The following is a 27,279-nucleotide window of genomic DNA, read 5'->3' as shown; positions in this document are numbered from 1 at the left end:
GGCTCAGATGGCTTCACCGGAGAGTTCTATTTAGGGAAGAAATAATACTAGTTTTACAAACTTTTCCAGAAAATTGAAGAGGAGACAAAACGTCCAAGCCTTCTGAGGCCAATATTACCCCCATACCAAAACCAGACAAAGACGGTACAAGAAAACTACAGACCAGTATCCCTCATGATCACAGATGCAAAAATTCCAAACAAAATTTTAGCAAATGGAATACAACAGTATATAAAAATGAAAATATGACCAAATGGAGATTATGCCAGGAATACGAGGCTGGTTTAACATTAGAAAGTCAATCAACGTAATTGATCGCGTCTCCCATTGAAGATGGATCTCTGTCCAATCCAGGAAGAGGGCCAATGTAGTCGGCCTGCTAACACTGGCTGGTCCCCCCAAAGAATTGTCCTTATTGGGAGTTCGATGTTCGTCCTTGGGCGACCCACACCTCCGCGGAACACACGAGAGATCGCCGACTTCCGGCCGGGCACCGGGTCCCACAATCCCCCAGCCCGGGCGTGGCCCCGCCTCCGCGTGCCGGTCCCGCCCCTTGCGAGGAGTCGGCAGCCTCGGATTGGTTGCTTCCGCTAACCTAGTGGGCGGGGCCTCGGCTCACGTGGCGGCGCTGGGCGGGGCTGAGCGCACCGTTCCGCCGGGAGGACGCGGGTGACTGCGAAGGGCTGGTTGGCATGGGGGAGGCCGGGGAGGCCTGGGAGGGCGAGGGCTCTTCGGCTGGTGGCGTCACCCCCGCAGGGTCGCCGATGCCGGAGGCTGGCCTGGAGGCTGGCCCGGAGGCGGAGGTGGTGAAGCTGCTGCCCTTCTTGGCGCCCGGGGCGCGGGCGGACCTGCAGGCGGCGGCGGTGCGGCACGTGCTGGCACTGACCGGCTCTGGGCCAGGCCGTATGCTGCTGGCCGGCCAGGTGGCGCTGCTGCGGGCGCTGGTCGAGCTGGCGGCGGCCCCGGTCCCGGCCCCCGCCCGCGACGCTGCCCGCGCTCTCGTCAACCTGGCCGCGGACCCCGGCCTTCACGAGCGGCTACTGGCGGCCGAGCCCGGGATGCCTGCCCGCCTGCTGGGCCTCGCGTTGGATCCACAGTGGCCCTGGGCTGAGGAGGCGGCCGCCGTGCTGGCCAACCTCAGTCGCGAGCCGGCGCCCTGTGCCGCGCTGATGGCGGCCCTGGCGGCCGCAGAGCCGGGCCTGGAGCGGCTCGTGCGCGCACTGTGCACGCCCGGCTACAACGGCCATGCGCCCCTGCATTACCTGGGGCCAGTGCTCTCCAACCTCAGCCAGCGTCCTGCGGCGCGCTCCTTCCTGCTGGACCCCGACAGGTGAAGCCCAGGGCGTCCGCGGGAAGGGGGTGGAAGTGAGCAGGGATGGCGCTGAATGATCCTTCCCTCCAGGTGCGTGGTCCAGCAACTGCTGCCCCTTACTCAATACCCAGATTCCTCGGTGCGCAGGGCCGGGGTGGTGGGGACGCTACGAAACTGCTGCTTCGAGCACCGTGAGTGGTGTGGGGCGTTGTGGTGGGAGGGAATGGGGGGAAGAGAGTGGACTCGGGCCCCTCTGGACTGGCCCTCATCCCTGTTTTCCTCCAGGACACCACGAGTGGTTGCTTGGGCCTGAGGTGGATATTCTTCCCTACTTACTACTGCCTCTTGCTGGGCCTGAGGAGTTCCCTGAGGAGGAGATGGAGCGTAAGTGGCTTGGGTGGACCCTCAGGTTTGGCCTGGTAGGAAAGGCCAGTAGGAGAAGAGGGAGGAGGAGGTGTCCAGATTAGGGCTCTTTCTGAAACCTTCCAGCAGAGAGTCAGTGAGCACAGATGGGGCTTACAAAGGCAGGGTATAGCCTAGTGGCCCAGTGTAGGGACCCAGTGACTCCCACATTTCCCCGTAGGGCTGCCTGTCGACCTGCAGTACCTGCCGCCAGACAAGCAGCGAGAGCCTGATCCCCACATCCGCAAGATGCTCATTGAGGCCATCATGCTGGTGAGCAGGGGTCCTGCCTCATTAATGCCACCCCTCAACACACATACATGAACACACTGGCATCTGGGTAACCTCTGCCCTCTCCCAGCTGACAGCCACAGCACCTGGTCGGCAGCAGGTGAGGGATCAGGGAGCCTACCTGATCCTGCGTGAGCTGCACAGCTGGGAGCCAGAGCCCGCTGTCCGGGTGACTTGTGAGAAACTCATCCAGGTGGGTGTAGGGTTTAGGGGAGGAGTGGATGTCCATGGTGTGCCAGCCAACTGCTCACCTGCCTCCCCTGCTGGCAGGTGCTTATTGGGGATGAGCCAGAGCATGGCATGGAAAACCTACTGGAAGTGCAGGTGCCTGAGGACGTGGAGCAGCAGCTGCAGCAGCTCGATCGCCAGGAACAAGAGCAGTGTGAGCAGGAGCAGCAAGAGCAGGAGCGGGAGCTGGCTCCGGAACCACAAGCAGAGGGGACCGCCCCCACCTGAGGTCTCTGCAGCCCGCCATCAACTCCAGGCCCACCTTTGCTAGCCCATCAGTCCAGGCCTCCCAGACCAGGCCTTCTCGCAGCCGCCTGCAGGCCTCTGGGTCCCCTTGCTCAGAGGCTGTGCCCTGCTGAGAAACAGAGTTACACTTAAGCTCCAGGTCTGTGGTGAGGGCTGTAGGGCGAATGCCCAATAAACATTGGAGGATTGAGGGCACCTTCCTGTGCCCTGTTGCTTCCAGCAAGAAAGCAGGTTGCTCAAAGGAGCACTGTGGAGCCAGAGCTGGCGAGGCCCTATGACTCTCAGGTATCTCTAGGGGGATGGCCAGCAGAACCATGAGCCTGCTCCCAGGCATGGTGGTGGGGCTGGACAGCAAAGCATTGCAAGCCTCAGAGGCCAGCTGGAGCTTCCCAGTCCCAAGGGTGCTGCAGGCGTCCGAACACAGGCAGGCACCCAGGTGCAAGCAGTGTCCCTTGCTGCCAGTCTCACCCCAAGGCCCTCCATCCTGGGGCCCTCAGCTTGTCCTGCCTGAGATCCAGGCTCAAGGGATGACCTCTTGAGACTTTCACCAGCCACAACCTGTCCCAGGGTCTCCTAGGGCTGCACTCCCTGGCCTGTCCTTGGAGCATTTGCTGGGTGGTGCCTCGCCTTCATCCTTTTCAGCTTCCCGCTTGACCTGTGCCTTGGCCCTGCCCTCAGCTCCTTGCCAGCTCCTTAAGTCCTGTTTCTCAGTCCTGGACTGACCTGATGCCCTCTCTCCCGGCTAGCAATCCTCTCCCTGCTCAGCTCCCTGAGCCTTGGCTCCCCAGAGCCCCTTGCCTATCATGCTGAGAGCCTCCATGATTGCCTGCAGCCTTGCCCTTTGCCCAAGCCTTTCCCCTGACCACCCTCTGCTCCCTTGGAGCCCACTATGGGCCCAAGAACCTGGTTCTCCCCTGGATCCATATGTGGTCCTGCCAGTTCTGCAGGGGCCAAGCCAAGCCCGGTAGGCTGTCTGTGGCCCTCACTCCACTGTGCTCCCTTCCTAGGCCTCCCATCACACCTAGTGCCATCTTTTGCACAGGACCCTTGCACCCAGGTGCTGGAGTGCAGCCTGGCTCCCTGAGAAGTCCCAACACCGCCCCCCTCCACATGTCCTCAGACCTGGTGCTGCCTCCAAAGCTGGGAGTCTGCTCCACTTGCGTTCTCCCGCCGAGGCTGGGTGCTTCTTGGGTGCCAGGTATCTCCCTCTTCTGTATTTACCCTCCCCCCAATTAAAACTGGTATGGAGGTATGTGGACTCGGGGTTTCCCTGGATAAGGAGCTCCACTAGGCACCCCAACGCCGGCTGCCCTCTTTCTGCACTGAGAGGTCCGCACCTTTGGCTCCACAGAATAAACGCTTTATCTGGCCTCAGTTCCCGCCCACCCACCTGCTATCGGTTGACCAGAGTGCCCAGGCACACTCCTGATGGCGGAGCACAGGGACAGCAGCTGCCTGGAGGCGCCCACCTCCCCACTGGCTGCCGCCGTGCTCCAGAGTTCCAGCCTGGAACAGCCCGCATCTCCTCTCCTCTCAGGCAGGCCTCCCGGGGTTCGTGCGCTGGGCCAGAGGCGCGGTCTTGGGAGGCAACCTGCTGCCGGGTGCTCTGAGTCCGCGCTGTGCTCCGCGTCGTCCTGGGGCTCTGGGAGCTGGTACTCTGCCGGCTTCTCTGCAACGGACCGCAGTTGGGGGTCCCGCTATGCGCTGAGGGCCCGTGGATCTGCTCTCCCCCGGGCATCTGGCCCTACCTGGCGCGGAGCCGAACACGGTGCGGAAGAGCGCGTGCGCGGCGGGCAGCATCCGGCAGTGCGCCGCCACCTGCTGCAGGCTCGCGCGCGCGCGGGCGCAGCAGGAGCAGACCTTGGATCAGGTCCTGGCACTGTGCGGGCGAGGGCTGACGGCTGCTGCTGCTGCGGCCTCCCGCCGCCCGCCCTCAGCTCGTGCCCATCACCGCCAACAATGCTGGCAGCTTGGATGGGTCATCCCGTTCAGTCATCGTAAATGGCTGGAGGGCGTCCGCGTTTCACCAACGGGGAGACTGAGGCACAGAGGCGGCTTGCCCTGAGCTAGTGCAGAGCTCAGGTTCGAATTCAGTGGAGCCACCCACTTTCCTGACCGCGATCCTGGGTCAGGTCCTCCCCCAGCCCAGCCCCCCTTCACCGCAGCACGCGGACATTCCGTTTCCCACCCTGGGCTCAGGGGAGGATGCCAGGTCAATCTTGCCCCTGCCGTTCCCTCCGCCCCACAGGATGGCCCTTCTCCAGACCCAGGTCTCTTGCTGCCCGCTCTCCAGGACGGAGCTGGGCCTTCGGAGAGACACAGGGTGGCGGGGCTCACCTGGGGATAGGCCTGGCGGGAAGGTGGGGCCACTGCGCATCAGTTGCAGCACGTGGTGGGGCTGGCGCTCCTTGAAGGGTAGCTTCCCGGTCACCATGGCATAGAGGATGACGCCTCTGGGGGCATGGGCTCCTCAGGGTGCGCCCCCTACCCCACCCTCCTGTGGGTTCTGGCCGGAGGCCTGGGGGGGCCCGTGGGGTGGTACTCACAGGCTCCACAGATCGGCCTGCTCCCCCTTGTACTTCTTACTCATGAGGATCTCCGGGGCTGTGTAGGCCACAGAGCCACAGAAGGTGCTCAGCAGTGAGTTCTTGAGCCCCGACCCATTGGCGAAGCCAAAGTCTGTACAGGGTATGCAGGGAGGACACTACAGTATGTGAGGGTGTAGGAGAGAATGGGCTCAGGAGGGATGGCTGTGGGGCAGATGTGGAGCATGTGGGTGACTGCAAGTGTGGCTGTGGGCAAGGGTGGGGTTAGGCCAGTGGGCTCAGGCTGTGGGTAAGGGTGGGTTGTAGGCCTCCTGGGAGGACTGCAGGTCAAGCCAGGCTGGCGTCAAAAGTCGAGCAGGCCACTGCAGAGCTGCGGGCCTGGCTAGGTCACGAGTTGGGGCAGACTGGAGATGAGGGTGGGGCTAGGCTGCAGGCTCACCGGTCAGCTTTAGGAAGCCTCCGTCATCCAGCAGGATGTTCTCACACTTCAGGTCCCTGCATGGGGAAGGGGAGGTGGGGCTGGGCCTGGGCTCAGGTGGGCATCTCCATGCAGGTGGGTGGGCGGGCTGGGCGGCACCCTCACCGGTGCACGATGCCCAAGTTGTGGCAGTAGGCCACAGCGCTGACCAGCTGCCAGGACAGCCTGCGGGCCTCCTCTTCCTCCAGGCCTGGGCAGCAGCAGTAGTCTGACACCACGTTGATGTACTCCCACAGGTCGCCATGGGCCGCCAGCTCCAGCACCAAGTAGGAGCGCTGGCTGTTCTGGTAGGTCTCGTACAGCTGAACCTGCCGGACCCCCACCCACCTGCTATCACCCCAAGGAGACACTGTCCAGTGCACTGGATCAGAGTCTCAGGGTGGGGTTGGGCCCCGAGCATAATGGTCCCAGGTGGGGAAAGGGGTGGGCAGCAGGCATGCTGAGGGCTGGCCACAGGGGATGGGCCAGATGGGGACAGGCTGTCTCTGCCCACCACATTCAGGTGCTTGTAGGTAGCATTGAGTGATGAGATTTCACGGGGCAGGAACTTTCGGGAGAACTCCACGGGGGCCTTGGTGGTGGATACGATCTTGATAGCCACCTGCAGGGGTGGAGAGTGGCCACTGTGTGCAGACCACAGCCCCTTGGCGTAGGATGTGGCAGGACAGGCACTGTGTCCTTTGTGCACATTGCTGAACTTGAAGGGGTAAGGCTGGGTAAGCAGCGTCCTCAGGGGGCAATGCTGACCTTCCCCCTCCCTCCTGTCCCAAGCACCTATGTGCTCAAGTGGTTTGAGAATGGGGAGTGGTCAGCCTGCAGGAGCCTTGGCCTCCAGGGAGGATGCAGGACCAGGAGGGAGCCAGAGCAGCTGGGAAGTGCCTGAGTGAAGTTAGGACAGGAACTGCTGGGTGGGACTGGAGGGCAGGCCATGGAGCCTTCTGCCCATGGGGAGGAGACGGGCCTGCCTCACCATGGTATGGCGCTTGCCCTGCGGGTCGGAGGCCAGCTTGGAATTGTGCTGCATGCACTCCTGCGTGGCGTAGGCCAGGTAGACTTTGGAGAAAGCCCCGGAGCCAATCTTCTTGGAGGAGAGCAGGTAGCCGTTGTCCCTGCATTCTCGAACCTGCTCCATGAGGGTTTGCTGGTCCAGCTTTCGCCTGCCGCTGCCCTTCCTGGAGGGCAGGGCACCGCGGAAGAGCGCAGGGCTGTCCAGCTCACCACAGGGCCTTGGAGGGGGAAAGGGCTGAGGCCCGACTTGTGTCAGAGGGGCAGGGGCCACGGGGCACAGGAGGCCAGGTGGGACCTGCACCCCCTTGCGGCTGCAGCCAAGTTTCTGAAGTCTTTCTGGGACTGGGACAGAGGCAGGGAAATGACCAAGGCTGAGAGCTCCGGGTGGGAGGCTAACACAGCTGTGGACTGGCATGGAGGAGGGCAGGCTCTGAGAAAGCAGAAGCAGATTCTAGAATGGAGGGTTCTAGAGCTGCACCTGCATTGTGCCCTCAAAGTGGGTGTTCTGTCCTCCAGGACCTGCCTGCCCTAAGAACATCTTGCTGGAACCAGCCCTACCCTGTGTGGGGCGCACTGTCTGTGGGGTGAGAACCCCCAAGAGCTAGAGCCAGAGCGAGGCCTCTGTGGGCCACTCTGGGTGTGGCTGGCCACAGAAGGCCTGTAAGGGAGCTGGTGGGAGGGGAAGGAAGGGGAGCAGAGTTTCCCAGGTGGTAAGGAAAAGGAATACAATGTATGCCAATAACTGTTTCAACCGCTCCCCTTGTTCTTAGAGAGCGTAGCTCCCCTTGTTCTTAGAGAGGGTAGCTCCCCTTGTTCTTAGAGAGGGTACCAGCATGCAGCCAGGTGGGCTGCAATAGAGGCTGAGCCAGAAGAAAGGCATGATGAGGGAGCCACTCTGCCTTCCTCTGCAGAGGCCTAGAAGCTTCTCCTGCCTGGGCCAAGGCTGCAGGAGGCCTTTCCTCCAGAGCTCTCTACAGATTTGATGACACATCCCCAAGGCAAGCAAGGGCCCCTGGCCTGGGCCCACCTCAAACCCTCCAGCTCCAGGAGAGGGGAGCCAACACAGCCCCTCCCTTATCCTGGCCCCTGGAGTCTTCTGTGAGCACGGTTACGGAGGGGAGTAATAGCTAACATTTACAGAGTGCTGCTGTTTGCCAGGCGCTGTTCTAAGCACTCATAGCAGTTGCAACTACCACCTCCTGCAGTCCTGTCTCCATTCACAGACCACACCCCATGGGCCGGTCCCATGGTAGGCAGTTCACACCCAGGATCTCAAATCAGAGCACAACCAAGTGATGCCCGTTTTATGGATGGCGCAATTGAGGACCAAATATGCGGTCTCTCTACTGTGAGCTGCCATCCTGGGAGTGTCCCACAAGTGCCTGGGTCTTGCTGGAGGCTTGGTGAGTGTCTGTGGACTTGATTTGTTCCCTACTGGGATTCATGGTGGATGTGGTGTGCCGCTGCAATGAAGGCCTTGGACTGCTCTGACTTGAACTGGTAAGACACATTTTCTCATCCCTGTTGGACCATGAGCTGCTTGAGAGCAAGGCTTGTGTTTGATATTCCCTTGCTCACCCACAGTGCTTGTCTGGCAAGTTGCCTGGAATATAGAAAATATGGACAAACTAACTGGTTTGTTGCTGACCTTGGGAAAAGAGAAACCACTCCAGGTACTTCAGGCAGAGGGAATTTTTTTTTTTTTAATAATTTTATTTATTTATTTTCCCCCAAAGCCCCAGTAGATAGTTGTATGTCATAGCTGCACATCCTTCTAGTTGCTGTATGTGGGACGTGGCCTCAGCATGGCCGGAGAAGCGGTGCGTCAGTGCGCGCCTGGGATCCGAACCTGGGCCGCCAGCAGCGGAGCGCGCGCACTTAACCGCTAAGCCACGGGGCCGGCCCTGGGCAGAGGGAATTTAATGCAGGATTATTACTCAGGTGTTAGAAGGGCTGGAGAGGCACCATGTCTAGAGCTGGAGCAGTGAAAGGGAAAACCGTGTAGCTCCAGCCAAGGGATGCTGTGCTGCTGAGCTGCTGCCGTGGAGCCTGGGAGCCTGTGCCCCCTCTTACCTTCCTGGCTCCCAGTAGTGCCAGAACACAACTGGTAGCCAGCGAGTGTTGTGCGGAGAGATGACAGGTAGGCTCCAGAACAGTCACCAGCTCTGTTCACCCTCCCTTTGCAAAATCTTTCTTACCCTCCTCTTTTTCTGCACCCTAGATCATCCATCTATGCCACAGAGATTTGTTGAGCACCCATCACATGCTGGACTTGGTGCTGAGCACTTGGGAGCAAATCACAGACGTGGACCTTTCTCTCATAGAGCTTACCGTTGCAGATGGGAGACTGGCATTAACAATTTAATAAAAGTTAAATGACAGCTGTGACATGTGCCAGGGCAGCTTGTGTGTTTGGGGAGTGAAGATGTCTGGCTGAGGCTGGGGAGGGGGCAGGGCCAGGAGGGCATTCCAGGCGCTGACCATGGGGAACTTAGGAGGGGAGAGTGAGCCATCAGATGTGAGCTAGGAAAACACCTCCTGCCTCCCTCCCTGGCAACTTCCACATGCCCTGGTTAACCCCCTGGTCACGGGGGTGGGGCTCTTCCTGAGGGGCCAGGCCCCATCTGCTGACCATCTTGCTGTCCCTGCCATCTGAGTTCTGTCCCTCTCTTTTGGGCTCCATCCCTACAACAGAAACAGGCCAAAGCCCTTCTCTCTGTGGGCCCCCTGACTCCACACTGTTCAGCTGCCACCCTGCCCCAGTGTTTACCTTGGGGCCCCCACTTTGCCTCCTCAGCTCCCACCCACAGCTCTCCACGGATGCAACCTGCAGCAAGACGCAGACGTTTGTCAAGAGGTGGATTAGTGCTGCTGACCACTTCCTTCTCAAATTGCTCTTTTCACTTCCTGAGCTTCTGGAACACTACTCCTTCATTTTTGGTCTGTAAACATGTCCAGGTGACTTCAGCCTTGGAGTCTTTGCAGGTGCCAGTGTCTCTCACCAGAACACTGGCTCCTCTCCCAGTTTCTTCCTTTCTCAGCCCCATGGAACCTCCTCCCGTCCTCCAGCTCCGCCCCTTCACAGCACTTCGTCTGTCTTTTTTCGTTTTGTGTGTGTGTGAGTGTGTGTGTGAGGAAGATCAGCCCTAAGCTAACATCCATGCCAATCCTCCTCCTTTTTTTTTTTTCCCCCTTTTTCTCCCCAAAGCCCCACTAGATAGTTGTATGTCATAGTTGCACATCCTGCTAGTTGCTGTATGTGGGACGCTGCCTCAGCATGGCTGGACAAGCGGTGCGTTGGTGTGCACCCGGTTCAGAACCTGGGTCGCCAGTAGCGGAGGGCACGCACTCAACTGCTAAGCCAGGGGGCCGGCCCTCGTGCATCTTATGAACCATTTACTTGCTTTATTACCTGCCTCTTAGAGACCTGCTCTTCTTTTTTTTTTTTTTTTCTGTGAGGAAGATCAGCCCTGAGCTAACATCCATGCTAATCCTCCTCTTTTTGCTGAGGAAGACCTGCTCTGAGCTAACATCTATTGCCAATCCTCCTCCTTTTTGTTTTTCCCCAAAGCCCTAGTAGATAGTTGTATGTCACAGTTGCACATTCTTCTAGTTGCTGTATGTGGGATGTGGCCTCAGCATGGCCGGAGAAGCGGTGGTCGGTGCGCGCCCGGATTCGAACCTGGGCCTCCAGTAACAGACCGCACGCACTTAACTGCTAAGCCAGGGGGCTGCCCGACACCTGCTCTCCTTGATCCCCATGGCCTGTTGGCAGACTGAATGTGGGCCTCCTGTGTGCATGTGTGTTTACCTGTTAGGGGAGGGGTCGGTGGCCCGGGCTCTGGGGTGTTTGTTGCAAGTTCAGTGTGTGTTCACATGTGAGAGAGAGAGGGCATGACAGTGCCCGTGTGTGTCCAGGTCGGGCCCACCTCGCGCGTGTACCTGGACAGGTATGTGTTTGCGAGGGGACCGGTGTGTGGGGCGGTGTCTGTGTGCGGGGATCGTCGGGGTGTACGTGTCCAGTGAGGACACAACAGAGTGGGAGAGGGGGCGGGCCCCGCGCGGAGGAAGCGGGAGAGCGCGCCCAACAGTCGGGTGCGGCGGTCATGGGGCGGCCGGGGCTGGGCTGAGCTCGAGGCGGAGTTTGCGCACTCGGGCTCGCTGGGGTTCAGTGGGCGGGGTGGAGAGAGAGAGCGAGCAAGAGGGACGCGCCTCCGGCCAATGAGATCAGAGATCATGTGGGGGCGGGGCCTAGCTGCCGCGCGCCGGGCCGCGGTTGGCGGAGCGCATCGGGGGCGGGCCCATCGCGGGCCCCGCCCACTCCGTCCGCGGCTGGGCAGGAGGGCGGCGCCGGGCCGCGGTGGCAGTGGCTCTTCAGGTAAACGGCAGGCGGGGGCGGGGGCCCTCGCTCGGGGAGGCGCCCCTCGCTCGGGGAAGCCGGGCCGCAGAGCCTGAGGCCGCCCCCTCGGCCTGGCCACGCGGGAAGCCGAGTCAGGGGCGCCTCCGCGAGGTCACCGGCGGGCGCGGGGGGATGCCGGGCGTCGCGGGGGGATGCCGGGCGTCGCGGGCCGAGCGCGCCCCTACCCGGCCCAGGTGCGCCCACCCCGCGGAGCCGGGGAGCCGCGTCACAGCCGGCAGGGAAGCCCGCAGCCCGGCCGCTCACCGCTTCCGCACGCCGGCGCGGGGTGCGCGACCCCAGTGTGACCGCCCCGGAGATCGGGAGGCCCGCGTCCTAGAGCCTATCCCTCTGGGGCGTGTGGTCCGCGCCCCTCTCCCCCGGCGGGCGCCGGCACTCCTCTGCAAATCCCCGAGTCCCAGAGCGCGGGGCCGCTGTGTTCCTTCCGTTTCCCCTCTGGCGATCCAGAGCAGGGAGGTAATTTGTCCGAAGTCACGAGGATTACTGCTCATAGAGTATAGGTCGTACAGCTGGAAGGCCGTAGGAAGTCCTGCTCCCAGGCAAGGTGAGAGCTAGGTGGTGCTGGGCCCGGGCTGGCCCCCGTCCCTGGGCTCCTAGGCCCGGATTTTGGGTTCTGATTTTCCTGCAGCGCCAACACAGCTGCAGTGCAGCGTTAGGGCCGGAGGAGAGGGCTCCGTGGGCGCAGGCAGGCCGTTACGATGTGCACACTTACAGAGGTTCCCCTTTGCTGGCCCAGCCAGGATGCGGGCAGGACCGACCATAAGCTCAAGTGCAGGGCGGCAAGCACAAAGCGGGTGGAGGGGGGCAGAGGGGACTGGTGTGGGAGCAAGACAAGTGGCCTTGGGGATGTAAGCTGGAGCAGCTGTCTGGTAGGGGGACAAGGGGGCTTGGGGTGGAGGCTGGCTTTGAGGGGACAGTCCTGGAGGCAGGGACCACTTTGGAAGGGGATGGTGGTAGAGGTGGAGAAGAAGATGGTCAGCGAGTCCCCGTAGGATGTGAGGAGGGAGATGGAGGAACAGGAGGGCATGGTGCTGACTTTTGACCCAGATGGCTGAGTGCGTGATGACACAGAAAAACAGGCAGGTGAGGTGGGGACCCGGGAGAGGTCAAGGGTGAAGTTGAGTTGTTAGAGCTGTCAGGTTTGAGTGGCGATGAGAGGTCCAGATGGAGATGCCCAGTGGGCACTGGGCCCTAGGAGACCCCTGTGGGAATCGTCAGTCGTGGGACACTTCAGCAGTGGCATGATTGTGACATGGTTGAGACAGGGCCTGGGGATCCTACTGTCACAGTATCTTCATTCCCAGGCTTCGGGCTGTCATGGCTCAATGTCAGGTGTCTCTGATCTCTTTTTCGTGTCAGAGTGGAATGACCTGAAGTTGAGCTGTCTTGGTCATCTTGAAACCAATGTCCATGCAGCCATGGCTTGTTCAGACCTGCATCTCGCTGTTTCTCACTCCCCCAGGGCTGTTTGCTGCCTGCTGAGGGACACCAGTGGATCAGAGGTGGAACCTGTGCGACATGTGCTTGCTCATGTTCACAGCTGTCCCATGTGCCTAGAAGCAGGTGTCTGCACTTAGTTTTCAGATGCAGGGTCCACTGAGGCCCAGGTGAGCAGTCGGGGTGCTGCTTGTCTGTGATCAGTGGCCCCAGATCTCATGAGCCCCCTCACTGAGCTGAGCTATTTGATCTCCTCCAGGTAGAGGCCACGGAAAGCTTCTGTGGCTCTCGTGCACTCCTGGTCAGTGCTCAGGGAATGCTGGCTGCTGGATGTCCTGAGAAATGTGCTTTCTTCACTGAGCTGGAGTGCCACCCGGTTTTGTGGGTTTGCCTGCAAACCCAGTGACACAGCTTGGCATGGCTTATGTTGAGAAATAGTGTTCTCAAGGGATTATGAACAAGGAGCTGTGGAACTGTATTTCCTGGGTTTTCAGCCCAGGTTCTTGTTGGTGACTCTGGAAGTTGATTCTTTCTCTGGCTCCTGTGCTGGGAAGGAAAGTCCTGTGGGCCTGCTGCATGGGTGGGGCATTCTCGTGACCCCATGTGGCATCCTGCCTGCCTGGTCTCCCCGTGCACACCTAACCCTCCAGACAGGCTCATGGCTGCTTCTGGGCTATGGTTCATGTGGCCTCCTTGGCCTTCCATGCCCCCTTCTGACCCTCTTCAGGCCCAGTGCAGTTGACCCAGCACCTGTCTTAGCCTGTGCTATGTCATGTGGCAGCTGTAATACACATGGGCATCCTTCAAGCTAGGGGCTCTGTGGGCTGGGACGGCGCCTGGTGGGCATTTACTAAATGTGGTTGAATGAATGCTGAGTACAGACTGACAAGGAGGCAGCTGCTGCTTCACTCACCTACAGTGTGTACAACGCAGGGAGGGAAGACCCCGTCCACCTTGCCTCTGTGACCTGTCCTAGTGTGCATCACAGCGTGGGCGTGGAGTGGAACCAGTGGGAGCCAGTCCTGGTTGAGTCCTGCCCACCGCTAACTAGCTGCAAACTAGCAGTGTGTCACTCTCAGGCCTGCTCTGCCATGTGGATTAAAGGAGATGGTGCCTCTGAGGTGCCAGAAGGGCAGTCAGTACTCAGCAGACGCTTCCTATAGGACGTAGGGGGGCCTTCCAGACCCTTCCCCTAGGGACGGGAGCATTCACCTCAGTTTGCCATCAGCAATGTGCTCACATGTCTGTCTGTCTCCTCCATGGAGAGCAGGGTCTGCTGCCATCGCCCTCTGTGTTGAGGGTCAGCACACAGACCTCCTGGCCTGGGGCGGGGGCAGCGGACGAGGCCTCACCAAACCCTTGCTCGGCTGTGCACACTTGGCCCTTCCACTGGGCGGTCAAGCTCAGCTCTCTGCACGGCAGTTTATGCTTACCTGCCTACCACCTTCTCCCGTTGCTTGTTTTTTTAAAAATCTAACCAGACCCCTGATTGGCATTTGTGGTTTTTTTAAAGATCTCTGTACACTCGTGTGAGGGCGTCTGTAGAGAGATGTCGAAAGGTGGGTGATCCCATCACACAGTGTGACCATTCAGGCTTGTAGTGGCTGCTCCACAGGCTCTGATGGCTGTCCTCACCTTGCAATGGCCACAGCACCAACGACAGCCGGTGCCAGCGGAGCACAGCCCTGTGCCAGGCCTCCATCTGAGCCTTTCCCTTGTGACGCAAAAAGAACCCAGTGCCGGAATCCTGAACTAACCATCTGCACACTGCCCGCCTCGATGGAGAGGCCAGGCTGTCCCCTGTCTGTTGGCTGTCCGCCCCTTTGCCTGTTTCCCTATTTGTCCTGTTGATGTAGGTGGCGGGCGCCAGGCGTGTTAATATTAGATGAGTTAGCTTCTCCTCATACTCGTGTGAATGATTTGTCCCACTTTGTCTTTTATTTACTTTATGCCCCACTGGCGACTGACTGAGGTGTGTGAGCGTGTAGGGTTGTGGGCTTAGGTGTATGTTTATGAATATGGCTTTCAAAATTTTTATATGTTTTTGACTTTCAGAAATTAAAAATTTTTATATGTCAAACAGAGCAGTGTTTGTTAGTGTGTGGGTTTTTGTATCTGGCTTAGAAGGTCTTTTCCTACTCCAAGACTAAAATATTTACCTGTATTTTCCCCTAGGACTTTTACATTTAACTCTGTATCCATCTAGAATTTATTTTGGGGTAAAGAAAGATGTAGGGAAGATTAATTTTTTTCCCTAAATGCCTAACTAGCTGTTTCAACATTATTTATTGGCTGATCTGTCTTTACGATTTAAAACCCTGCCTTTTTGTAAAACACCTTTTGTTCCTTATCGGCATTTATTTCTGGACTTTCTATATGGTTCTGTTGATTTGTGCACCTATTCTTTTTTTTTTTTTTTTTTAAAGATTTTATTTATTTTATTTTTTCCCCCCAAAGCCCCAGTGGATAGTTGTATGTCGTAGCTGCACATCCTTCTAGTTGCTGTATGCGGGACTCGGCCTCAGGATGAACGGAGAAGTGGTGCCTCGATGCGCACCCGGGATCCGAACCCGGGCCACCAGCATCGCAGCGCGCGCACTTAACCACCAAGCCACAGGGCCGGCCCTGTGCACCTATTCTTTTAACAATAGCATAGTATTAATTACTGGAGCCTTTTTATACGTTCTGAACATAATTATAAGACAAATCCCCGTTTTCATATACTTTTCAAAATTTAATTGACTACTCTTGTATGTTGATCCTTCCATATGAATTTTGGAACTGTTTAGTCAGGTACCCTCCAATATCCTGATTCACATATTTATAGATTAAAGAAGATTGACAGTTTTACAATATTGACTCTTATGAGAGGATTTTGATTCTATTCCTTCAATGAACAGTTTTTTAAAAAACTCTGTGCACACTAAGGATATAAACCAAAACTTTTCTCCCTGCTCACAGTGCCCTGGAGGAGGTAGACTGGAACATACAACTGTTAATATTTTGTACTGAGCCTTTGTTCACTGTATGAGCAGAGGGCCGCGGGAATACTTATCACTTGCTGGGGTTTTGGGAGTGTCCTGGGCAAGGAAACAGGAATGGGCCTTGAGGAATGAGCAGGACTGCCCCTGGTAGAGAGGGCAGGGCAGGGCGTACTTGCAGAGGGCAAGCAGAATCCAAGGTGCTGAGAGTCAAAGCCGTGGCCGGGGGTTTTCAGGAGGCCACGACGCTAGAATGTCAGAGGGGTGAGAAAGAAGCAGAGAGGGGGTTGGGTCTAGGCTGCGCCAGCCTGTGTTGCAGGTGTTAGTTTGATTCTCTGGGCCGCAGTGAAGACTGGTCAGCAACGGTGTGGCGTGCGTGAGATGACCTGTGTTTGACAGAGGTCAGCACTCTAAGCATGGAGGAGGCTTGGAAGGGGAAGCGGCCAGTGCAGGGCCGTCAGGTGAGGCTGCCGTGAGGGATCGGATCTCAGTGGGAGCAGGGCACTTACTGCCTGGTATGAAGGCAGAAGTGGGATGAGGAGAGCGACGGGGGCGGGGGGCACGCTGACGTTTATTGCAGTGTGTCTGTCACTGAGGGGTGCGCCTGAGTGGCGTAAACTTGTTTTATTTTCATTTCCTTAGCAGTGTATTCAAAGAGCAGAAGTTCTTTGATGAATTTCAGTTTATCAAGTTTTTCTTTTATAGATTTTGCTTTTTCTGTCAGTCATGGAGATGTTCTTCTATGTTTTTTTCCAGAAGCTTTACAGTTTTAAGTTTTACATTTAGGTCTGTGAAGCATTTTGAGTTTTTGTGTGGTGTGAGGTATGGACTGAAGCTCATTTTATTGCACGTGGATGTCCGGTTGTTCAGTACTGTTTGGGGAAAAGACTATCCCTTCTCCACTGAATTGCCTTTGTACCTTTGTTGAAAATCAGCTGGCCATAGAGTCTTGTGAAGTCAGGTAGTGTAAGTCTTCCAATTTTGTTGTTTTTTTTTCAGAGTTGTTTTGGCTATTCTAGGTCCTTTGCATTTCCATATGACTTTTAGAATCAGTCTGTCAGGTTTTTTTTTTTTTTTTTTTTGCTGGGGAAGATTGACCCTGACCTAACATCTGTGCCAGTCTTCCTCTATTTTGTATGTGGGTTGCTGCCACAGCATGGCCACCACCAAGTGGTGTAGGTCCATGCCTGGGAACTGAACCCAGGCTGCCAAAGTGGAGAGCACCAAACTTAACCACTAGGCCATGGGGCCGGCCCCAAGTCTGTCAGTTTTTACAAAAGGCCTGCTGAGATTTTGATTGGGAATGCATTCAATCTGTAGATCCATCTGGGAAGAATTGATTTTTTTTTTCCAAAGATTTTATTTATTTATTTTCCCCCCAAAGCCCCAGTAGATAGTTGTATGTCATAGCTGCACATCCTTCTAGTTGCTGTATGTGGGATGCGGCCTCAGCATGGCCGGAGAAGCAGTGCGTCGGTGTGCGCCCGGGATCTGAACCCGGGCCGCCAGCAGCGGAGCGCGCGCACTTAACCGCTAAGCCACGGGGCCGGCCCAATTGATATTTTTTAGAAATGATATTTACACAGTGTATCTCTCCATTTATTTAAGTTTTCTTTAATATCTCTCAGCAATGTGTGATAGTTTTAGTGTATTGTCTAACACATCTTTTGTCAAATTCTCCTTAAATATTTCACTTTGTTTTTTTTACTCACTGGCAAATGGTATGACTTTTTGAATTTTTGATTGTTTATTGTTAGTATATAGAAGTACAGTTGATTTTTTTATATTGACTTTATACCCTGTGATCTTGCTAGCTGACTTATTAATTCTAGTGTCAGTTGTAGATTCTGTAGGATTTTCTACATAAATAATTACATCACCTGTGAATAAAAAGTTTTACTTCTTTTTCAATTTGAATGCCTTTTATTATTTTTTCTTGCCTTACTGCACTGGCTAGACCCTCCAGTATGATTGTGAATAGAAGTGGTGAGAGCAGACATCCTTGCCTTGTTCCCCATCTGACAGGGGCAGCATTTAGTCTTTCACCATTGAGGATACTGCTCCTATAGGTTTCCCTTAGGTGCTCTTTATCTGGTTGAGGAAGTTCCCTTTATTTATTTTTTTTGTGAGGAAGATTGGCCCTGAGCTAACATCTGCCATTCCTCCTTTTTTTTGCTGAGGAAGACTGGCCCTGGGCTAACATCCATGCCCATCTGCCTCTACTTTATATGGGACACTGCCACAGCATGGCCTGAACAAGGGGTGTGTCAGTGCGTGCCCGGGATCCAAACCCCGGGCTGCCAGCAGCGGAGTGCGTGCACTTAACCACTACGCCATGGGGCTGGCCCCTGATATTATTTCTTCCTTAAATGTTTGATACATTTCCCCAGGGAAGCTGTCTAGACCTAGAGTTTTCTCTGTGGGAAAGTTTTCAACTACAAGTTCAATTTCTATATTAGATATAGGGCTATTTAGGTTATCTGTTTCTTCTTCAGTGAGCTTTGGTAGTTTATGTCTTTCAAGGAATTTGTCTGTTTCTTTTATTTTAAAATTTTTATTACTTTTTATTGAGGTATAATTGATTTGTCTATTTCTTTTAAGTTGTACAATTTACTGACATAAAGTTATTCAGAATATAGTCTTTTTTTTTTTTTTTTTTTTTGCTGAGGAAAATTTGCCCCAAGCTAACATCTGTTGCCAATTTTCCTCTTTTTGTAGTGAGCCGCTGCCACAGGATGTCCGCTGATGAGTGGTGTAGGTCCATGCCTGGGAACTGAATCCCGGGCCGCTGAGGTGGAGTGCACCAAACTTACCCACTAGGCCGCTGGGGCTGGCCCCAGAATATATTCTTAACATCCTTCTAATAGCTGTAGAATCTGAAGTGATGTCACCTCTCCTTCTTGATGTTGGTCATTTGTGTCTTCTCTCTGTTTCCTGATCAGTCAGGCTAGAGGTTATCAAATTTATTGATCTTCTCAAATAACTAGCCTTTGGTATCATTGATTTTTTTTCTCTGTTTTCTTTTTCTTTGATTTATATACTGATATTTATTCTTTCCTTTCTTTTGCTTCAAGTGTCTAGTTTCTTAAGATGGAAGACAATGTCATTCTTCTTTTCTAATACAGACATTTAGTGACATAAATTTCCCACAAATTTAGATATGTCTTTTCATTTTCATTCACTTCAAAATGCATTCTAATTTCACTTTTGATTTCTTTTTTGACTCGTGTTATTTTGAAGCATAGTAAGTAGCTTTTAAATACTTGGGGATTTCTCAGATAGCTTTCTCTTATTGATTTCTAATTTAATTCCATTGTGGTCAGAGAAGATACTTTGTATGAGTTGAATTCTTTTAAATTTATTGAGACTTGTTTTATGGCCTAGAGTATGGTCAGTCTTGGTAAATGTTCCATTTCCATTCCATGGAAAGAATGTATGTTCTATTGTTAATGAATGTAGTATTCTATAAATACTGCTTAGGTCAAGTCGGTTGACAGTATTGTTCAGGTCTTCTGTGCTCTTACTGATTTTCTGTGCACTTGTTCTACCAATTACGGAGAGAGAGGTGTTATTGAAATCCCTATTATAATTTGGATTTGTCTATTTCTCCTTGTATTTTTGTTAGTTTTGGCTTTGTGTATTTTGAAGCTCTGTTACTAAGTGCATAAATGTTTATTTAGGATTGTTATGTCTCTGAAATCTACTTTGCCTAATATTAATATAGTCATTCCAGCTTTTTTATGACTAGTGTCAGCCTTGTTTTTCTTTTCCCATCCTTTTACTTTAACCTCTTTATGTTAACATGTCAGTCTTTCCTGTGGTTTCTTGAATATATGAAATACAGTGATGATAACTGTTTAATGTCCTTTCTACTGATTCTTTCCTCTGGGTCATTTCTGGGTCAGTTTGTATTGGTTGATTCATCCTCATTATGGGTTGTATTTTCTTGCTTCTTTGTATGTCTGGTAATTTTTTATTGGATGCCAGACATTGTTATTTTACCTTGTTGGTGCTGGATATTTTTGTATTTCTATTATTATTATTCAGCTTTGTTCTGGGATGTGGCTAAGTTACTTGGGAACAGTTTGATCCTTTCACGTCATGCTTTTAGCTTTATTAGGTGAGACCAGAATAGAATTTAGTTTAGGGCTAATTTTACTTCTTTACTGAGGCAAAACCCTTTTGGGTGTTCTTCCCAGTGCCCTGTGAGTTTTGATGTTTTCCCCTCTAGCTTCTGGGAGCTGGCCCATTCTTAGCTTACTGTGAGCTCTAGACATTGTTTCTGCTAATCCTTTTGGATGGCTCTTCCCCTGTCCTTTGGTGGTTTCTTCTCAAACATGGCACTTATATTAGTTTTCTATTGCTGCAGTAACAAATTACCACAAACTTAGTGGCTTAAACCACACACTTATTATCTTAAAGTTCTTGAGGTCAGAAATCTAACATGGATCTGCTTGGGCTAAAATCTAGGGGTCGGCAAGGCTGTGTTCCTTTCTGGGGACTATGGGGAGGATTTGTTTCCTGCTCTTTCAGGTTGTTGGCAGAATTTGGTTCTTTGTGGCTGTAGGATTCAAGTCCCTGTTTTCTTAATGGCTATAAGTTGAGGTACATTCCCAGCTTCTATAGGCCACCCACATTTCTTGGCTCAGAACCTCCTTCCTCCGTCTTTAAAGCCAGCCATGGTGGGTTGAGTCCTTCCCACTCTTTGAATTTATCCTCCTTCTTCTTTCTCTCATCTCTCAGACCTAGGTGGGAAAGGTTCTCTGTTTTTAAGGACTCACGTGATTAGGCTGGTCTCACTCATATAATCCAGAGTAATCCCCCCACCTCAAGCTCTGTACCCTTAATCTCATCTGCTAAATCCCTTTTGCTATGTAAGTAACATATTCACAGGTTCTGGGGATGAAGGCATGAGCATCTTTGGGGACATTATTCTGCTGCCCAGCAAATCAGCTGAGTGACCAGGGGACCCTCTGCAGGTCTCTGGAGTTTTCTCTCGTCCTGCAAACTCCAGCAGGACCTAGGTCTCCTGAGACTCGCCCAGTCCGTCTCCTCAGCTCAGGTGTATTGCTGGGCCCTCCTGAGTGCCCCTCAGCCTGGGTACGCCCTCCAGGCAGTGAGCTGGAGTGGTCTCAGGGTCCCCGGCCTTTGTCTCCTGATGTCCCTCACCCTGAGCACTACAATTCCATGTGTTTTGTCCAGTTGTGTAGTTGTTTTGGTCAGGAGGGCAGATTGGTCTCTTACTCCCATCTGGGCTGGAGCTGACATCTCTTATGCTTATTTATTTTTATTTGCTCCTGTTGGAGTTGGGTGAGCATAGCCATGTGCACTTGTATGATGGGCATTCCAAACTTCGTGGAGTTTGAGCTGGGTTAGCCCTTGTTTTTTCCAAGGCAGTGGAGATAGGCAGCTATGGCTTTTCACAGGGCAAAGCCTCTGCCCCAGGGACAGGGTGCTAAGGGAACTCAGGATTTGGGTCCCACGTGAGGGTGTCCCCTGCCTTTGTAAAGGGTGTGCTGTGGGCTCTTTCTGGAACCTGCTGCCTGCGCACCTCATGCCCCTCCTGACAGCTCTTCATCCTTTTGGGGTTTGGGATTTTTTGCCTTCTCCTTGCTCTGCCACAAATGGAATATGTGTTTTGATTTCTTGTTTTCCTTGTTACCTTTAGATGCTTTCCAGGAAGAAAGGAGAAACACTTCGCTGATGCCACCATTTTCAGACCAGAGTCTTCTCTATCTGCTTTCTATCTGCCTGGGATTCCTAGAAATTTCTGGTCTGCTAGTTTTATCTTTTCTTGTGGATTTATTCTTTTAAGACATGCATCTTTTCTGTCATTTCATTGAGGTTTCGGTGGGATGGGTGAATGCTTGAGAGCAGTCTGCCTTCTTGAACTAGAATTCTCACTTATTTTTAATTCCACCACCTCCCAAGTGTTACATGGTTTCTCACTTTGCCTCCTCCCCGTGTGAGCACAGTGAAGTGAGTATGTCCTGCCTGGTTGGGGGCAGATCGTGGCATCTCTCCTTTGTTATCTCCATCTTTTTATGGATGGGAGGTGATCAAGGGAAGGAAGAGGCGGTGGGATCGCCAGTGAATAGAGGACACGAGTGTTAGAAAGCAGTCAGCTGCCCCGCTGAGGCCTGCGGCCCCTCTGACCTTACAGGTCCTTGGAAAGTATGACATAGGTCTGAACGTGTGACCACATGGTGGAGAGGTGGAGGCACTTGCATATTTGATGAACTTTATTCTTTGGGTCCAGCTGTCGTAAGTGGTGCTTCGAGACATGTGATATTTGGAAGTTGCGACTCTCGAATCCCTTGGGCTGTGTGGTTGGTTGGTTCACGCACCACCGAGCCCATGGGATGCCTGTGCTGCCTGTCCAGTCTCTCTCTGCCGCTAGGAGGCTCACTTAATATGGCGCTAGGATTCGCAGGCCTGGGGAGCCCTGGTCTGCAGCGGTCAAGGCCGTTGTTTTTGGCCCTCAGGGAGAGGTTTCTCTGCTGTGCACAGATCGTCGGCAACACAGACCTTACGTACACCCTCTCTTCTTCACAGAGTGAAGGAAGATGTTGTAGGTGGAGGCAGTAACCACACTTGCCCAGGCCACCGTGGGCCAACCGGGTGGGCTGGCACCACGCCGGCAGGGCTGCCAGGTGCTGGGGCGGAGGAGAGCTGGTAACTGTTATGGGAATGGTGCCTTTTGGCGAGTGACTCAGCCAAAATGTGGCAGAAACAATTCCCCCAGAACAAATTTGTTTAAATTGCGTGTTTTATACAAGCGTAGTAACTGCCAGTAAACTGAGGAAGCTTATGAATTAAATGTTGCGTTTTTGGTTACTCCAGGTTTGAGAAGAAGCTGTCCACGTTCACAGTGGGCGAGAGAAAGTTGAGACCACAGCAATGACCGAGTCCTATGTGAAGAGTGAGTGTGCAGGGTGGGTGGGGCCCCCAAGGGTGGGGTGTCTGCTGGGCTCTCGGGCAGGCCTCAACATCACACCTGCTAGCTTTTGAGTTTGGGACGCAGATGAGCACATGGCATTGAGTGAGTGTGGTTTGAAGGAAGGAACCTTCCTTCATACAAGTGAACACGCTTTCTCTAAGATTTCATTTAAAAAAAGAAAACGAAGTAGTTGTGTCTGCAGATACTGAAGCAGAGGGGGCGGATTTGGCCACAGGCACAGTCTGGTGTGGGGCCGGTGTTTGCTGGGTGCAGGGGCTTCATGCTTCATGTGGGAGGGGTCCCTGTGTCTTCACCCCTTTCTACACAAGCCTGAGTCCAGCGTCCATGCTGGCTGGCCATTCTGCCCTTGCAGCCAGGGCCAGCAGTCTGCTGAGAGGGAGACTCGTCCTTGCCCCACAGAGCTTCGTCCCCAGGGTGAGGATCTGTAAGCACTGCTTGCAGGTGCCGTGTCTTGACCTTGCAGGACACTGAGGATGATGGGGTCCTGTCGGGGGTGCTGAGCAGGAGACACCTGGCTCCAGGTGTGGGGCGTTGGTGGGTGGGGGCAGGGGACGAGGAGAAGTCTGCAGGAGCAGGTGGTGTGACTGGGGTGCTGCTCTGCAAGGGCAGGGCAGAGCATGGGCCAGAGGGCCACCTGGGGGCAGTTTTCTACTCGGCGGTGTGCCTGCAACCTCTGCCTCTTAGGGAGCCACTGTTCAGCGGGGCGGGAGACATGAAGCATGAATGCCCTGGGACACAAGGTCAGGGGAGAGGTGGCCAGAGTGCTCAGGTGGCTAGTGTGTCCCAACAGAGACCCTGGCGAGTGAGGTGGGGGGTGCCCATGTGCAAGAGTAGCTCCGGGCTGGCGTCTTCTCCAGCTCTGGGTCCGAGCCATCTCTGAGGGTGCTGGCCAGGGTGGGGTCGGCGCCTGCTGAGCACGCACGCCGGGCTTTGTTGCTGCAGAGCTGTCCACCATCCTGCTGGACGCCGTCACCGACAAGGACCCGCTGGTGCAGGAGCAGGTGTGCAGTGCCCTTTGCGCACTTGGAGAGTCGCAGCCAGAGGAGGCGCTCAGTGCTTGGGAGGAGTACCTGCAGCAGCACGGGAAGGTATGCCCACTGTGAGGCGGGCGGGGCTGTGGGCCGCGGGAGGGGGCAGGCTGCCCTTCGGGGTGATGTTTTTTGCAGAAATAGGAAAACCATCCTAAAATTTACATGGAATCTCAAGGGATCCTGAATAACCAAAACATTCCTGAAAAAGAACAAAGCTGGAGAACTCACATCCTGATTTTCGAAACTTACTACAAAGCTACAGTAATCAAACCAGTGTGGTCCTGGCATAGAGACAGACATATAGACCAATGGAATAGAACAGAGAGCCCAGAAATAAGCCCTCACATATATGGTCAAATGATTTTCGACAAGGGTGCCAAGATCATTCAATGGGGAAAAGACAATCTTTACAACAAATGGTACTGGGAAAACTGGATATTCACATGCAAAAGAATGAAGTTGGAGCCTTACCTCACACCACATAAAAAAATGAACTGAAAATGGATCAAAGACCTAAATGTAAGCCCTAAACTAAAACTTTTAGAATAAAACGTAGAAGAAAATCTCCGTGACATTGGACTTGGCAATGATTTCTTGGATATGACACCAAAGGCATAGGCAACAAAAGAAAAAATACACAAATTGGACTTCATGAAAATTTTTAAAAATTTGTAGATCAAAGATATTATCCACAGAGTAAAAATGCAACACACAGAATGGTAGAAAATATTTGCAAATCATATATCTGATGAGAGATTAATATCCAGAATATATAGAGAACAACTAAAACTTAGCAACGAAAAACCAAACAGCCCAATTCTAAAATGGACAAAGGACTTGAATAGACATTTCTCCAAAGAAGATATACAAATGGTCAGTGAACACATGAAAAGATGCTCAATATCACTAATCATTAGAGAAATGCAAATCAAAACTACAATGAGATACCACCTCACACCCATTAGGATGGCTAAAATAAAAAAACCTGAAACAGGTGTTGGCGAGGATGTGGAGAAATTGGACCCCTTGTGCACTGTTGGTTAGAACATAAAGTGGCACAGCAGTATGGAGATTCCTCAAAAAATTAAAAATAGAATTACCATATTACCACAATTCCACTTCTGTGTATATACCCAAAAAATACCCCTTAAAGCAGGGTCTCAAAGAGATATTTGCACATCCATGTTCATAGCAGCGTTATTCACAATAGCCAAAACATGGAAGCAACCCAAGCGTTCATCAATGGATGAATGGATAAACAAAATGTGGTATATGCAAACAGCAGAATATTAATCAGCCTTTAAAAGGAAGGAAATTCTGCAATATGCTACAAAATGGATGAACCTTGAGGACATTAAGCCAAGTGAAATAAGCCAGTCACAAAAAGACAGATACTGTATGATTTCACTTATAGTCATGCATTGTTTAACGACAGGGATGCATTCTGAGAAATGTGTCTTAGGCAATTTTGTCATTGTGCAAACATCATAGAGTGTACTGAAGGGGACCAAATTTGCCACCCTAAATTGTGTCTCTTTAACATGAGGATTATTTTAGGCTGATTATTTTTAAGAAACAAAAGACTCAAAGTTTTTCTTGTTACGTCCCCCTTAACGGCCTAAAAGAATTCGAGTAAAAAACTTGTCTCAGGAAGTGAGCTCTCACCTTAGCATAATATGAAATAAGTGGTAGACAGGGAGGAATCTAGACAAGCCTGTGTGCTGGGCTCCTCTCTGAGTTCTTCTGTTTCTGTGTGGCCAAACACTTGTTTTCCAAATATTTGTTCCTTTTCACCTACCTGGGAATTGCCTTCCTTCCCTTTGAAGTCCCTGACTCTCCCTACCTCCAACATCTTTTTTTTTTTTTTTGGTGAGGAAGATTTGCTCTGAGCTAACATCTGCTGCCAGTCTTCCTCTACTTTGTATGTGGGTTGCTGCCTCAGCATGGCTGATGAGTGGTGCAGGTCTGCGCCCGGGAACCAAACCTGTGAACCCAGGCTGCTGAAATGGAGTGCGCTGAACTTCACCACCACACCACAGGGCCAGCCCCCCTAACATCTTTTTTTTGTCTTTAGCTGAGGATGGTATTTAAGGTGAGGGCTTTTGCCATTTTGGTGAGTTACTCGGTTTTCCTGGGTTTCTCCCGTGTATACATGTGATTAAACTTGTGTTTGTTTTTCTCCTGTTAATCTGTCTCATGTCAATTTAATTCTTAGACCAGCCAGAAGAACCTAGAAGGGCAGAGGAAAATTTCTCCCTCCCCTATAGTACTTAACACAAACCTAGATGGTACAGCCTACTATACATCAAGGGCATATGGTACTAATCTTATGAGACCACCGTCCTATATATGGTCCATCGATGACCAAAATGTCGTTATGCGGCACATGACTGTATATGAGACACTTAGAGTCATCAAAATCTAGGGACAGAAAGTAGAATGGTGGTGGCCAGGGGCTGGGGGAGAGAGATGGAGAGTCAGTGTTTAATGGGGACAGAGTCTCAGTTTCACAAGATGAAAAGAGCTCATGTGGTTGAATCATAGTAATGGTTGCACAACAATGTGAATGTATTTAATATCACTGAACTGTATACTTAAAAATGGTTAAGATAGTAAACTTTACATTATGTGTATTTTAACACAATAAAAAAAAGCAAAAAAAAACCCAAGCAGCTGTGTTTTTAGGACATTTTTGTTTTCCTCAGATATAAGTTGTATATTTTTATTTAAAAAGGCTTGTTACCATGTTCACTTTCCAGCAACAAGAGGCTTTCCTTGAAGAAAGATGTTCCTGAGTGGGGCCTTTTCCAATTGTTAATGGAGGTAGGGTTTTAAAAATACAATACTTACAGCCATAAAACAAAACAAAATTCAGACCAAATGCTAGAACAGAAGTAGTGCCTATCCAAATTTTTGTTTTTTTAAAAAGATACAGATTTCGACAACACATTTTTCAGGGAATGCATTTTTTTCACGGGTACCTAGGTTTTCCAATTACATAGCCCATCAGTGGTGTACTGGCCCAGATGACCCAGTTTGTCCCACTGCACTGAGGGGCAGGGTGTCCCGCACAGTGTGACTGACGGGCTGTGAGCAGAACCCGCAGAACTCAGCCCCAGGAACTCCACCTCTCCCTTTTGTTTATCTGAGGGAAAAAGCAAAGATCCTCCACCAAACATCCTCATCTATGAGAAAAGAAAACAAAAGAAGCTAAAAATGTGTATATAATGCACCTTGCAGTGTCTTTCCAAGACCAAGAACCAGAAAGCGAAGTATTTTAAGAAGACAGAAATAATGTGAGTCCAAATCAAGTGGGAATCAACATTCCAACTGCTTTGTCACAGCTGTTCTTCCTGACTTAGCAGGAATTTTGATTAAATAGAATCATACAAATTTACATTCATTTTCCATTCTTTCCCCCAAATTCTCTCACTCTTCAAAGAAAAAATGCCTCCTAAGCCAGCCATGCCTCTCTCAGTGACAGCCCAGTGGAGGCACTCAGTTCGGCTCCAGGGAGGAGGGACTTCCAAAGGACTGCTTGGTTTCCCACGTGGGAAGAGCATCCAAATTAAGAAAATCTGAAATAATAATTTATTATCAAATTTAGACTTTAAATGCAAACAAGCCTGCTTGCAGAGGCCTGAAAAGAAAGGGAAGTGTGCATTCACAAACAAGGGCTGGTGCAGAGGAAGCGTGACCGTCACCTTTGCCATCAAAGACTCGCCACCCCACAGGATGGCTGGAAAATTTTTTTTTTTCCCCTTTTTCTCCCCAAAGCCCCAGTAGATACTTGTATGTCATAGTTGCACATCCTTCTAGTTGCTGTATGTGGGACGCAGCCTCAGCATGGCCAGACAAGCGGTGTGTCGGTGTGCGCCCGGGATCCGAACCCGCGCCGCCAGTAGCGGAGAGTGCGCACTTAACCGCTAAGCCACGGGGCC

General features: G+C 52.5%; 3 protein-coding genes across 7 annotated transcripts in view; 2 read left to right on the top strand and 1 right to left on the bottom strand.

Moving 5' to 3' along the window:
* Nucleotides 1-667: 667 nt before the first annotated feature.
* Nucleotides 668-3,731, top strand: HGH1 (HGH1 cochaperone). Its single transcript, XM_014797313.2, has 7 exons — nt 668-1,330; nt 1,403-1,503; nt 1,598-1,696; nt 1,896-1,987; nt 2,076-2,198; nt 2,276-2,462; nt 3,522-3,731. Exons 1-6 carry the CDS (start codon nt 693-695, stop codon nt 2,459-2,461), a joined length of 1,239 nt encoding a protein of 412 aa, XP_014652799.1. The 5' UTR covers nt 668-692; the 3' UTR covers nt 2,462; nt 3,522-3,731.
* Nucleotides 3,732-3,833: 102 nt separating this feature from the next.
* On the bottom strand, nt 3,834-7,956 carry LOC101403285 (testis-specific serine/threonine-protein kinase 5-like). Its single transcript, XM_087447092.1, is given in 10 exon segments — nt 3,834-4,148; nt 4,228-4,319; nt 4,321-4,360; nt 4,817-4,932; nt 5,026-5,158; nt 5,465-5,520; nt 5,609-5,877; nt 5,880-6,104; nt 6,474-6,853; nt 7,947-7,956. Coding segments are annotated over 10 exon segments (1,629 nt in total). The 3' UTR covers nt 3,834-3,840.
* Nucleotides 7,957-11,108: 3,152 nt separating this feature from the next.
* MROH1 (maestro heat like repeat family member 1) overlaps nt 11,109-27,279 on the top strand; it is a 93,085-nt gene continuing 76,914 nt past the window's right edge. For 3 of the 5 annotated variants that reach the window (XM_087447246.1, XM_087447249.1, XM_087447248.1), the window contains exons 1-3: nt 11,109-11,472; nt 22,190-22,268; nt 23,250-23,395. In XM_087447246.1, coding sequence (XP_087303372.1) covers nt 22,247-22,268; nt 23,250-23,395 — 168 coding nt within the window. In that variant the 5' untranslated portion in view covers nt 11,109-11,472; nt 22,190-22,246. The remainder of the gene's footprint in view (nt 11,473-22,189; nt 22,269-23,249; nt 23,396-27,279) is intronic. The other 2 variants (XM_087447247.1, XM_087447244.1) reach the window with 1 other exon arrangement.

The sequence above is a fragment of the Ceratotherium simum genome, chromosome 23 (assembly GCF_057802395.1).
Source record: "Ceratotherium simum simum isolate JZ-2026a chromosome 23, ASM5780239v1, whole genome shotgun sequence".
In the NCBI taxonomy this organism is placed as follows: Eukaryota; Metazoa; Chordata; class Mammalia; order Perissodactyla; family Rhinocerotidae; genus Ceratotherium; species Ceratotherium simum.
The sequence above is the reverse complement of the archived record's forward strand: the minus strand, read 5'-3'. Positions and strand labels throughout refer to the sequence as shown.

Coding starts and splice junctions, on each gene's coding strand:
- HGH1 (XM_014797313.2), top strand. CDS start 693: ATGGGGGAGGCCGGGGAGGCCTGGGAGGGCGAGGGCTCTTCGGCTGGT. Junction 1,331..1,402: donor TTCCTGCTGGACCCCGACAG/GTGAAGCCCAGG, acceptor CCTTCCCTCCAG/GTGCGTGGTCCAGCAACTGC. Junction 1,988..2,075: donor TCATTGAGGCCATCATGCTG/GTGAGCAGGGGT, acceptor GCCCTCTCCCAG/CTGACAGCCACAGCACCTGG.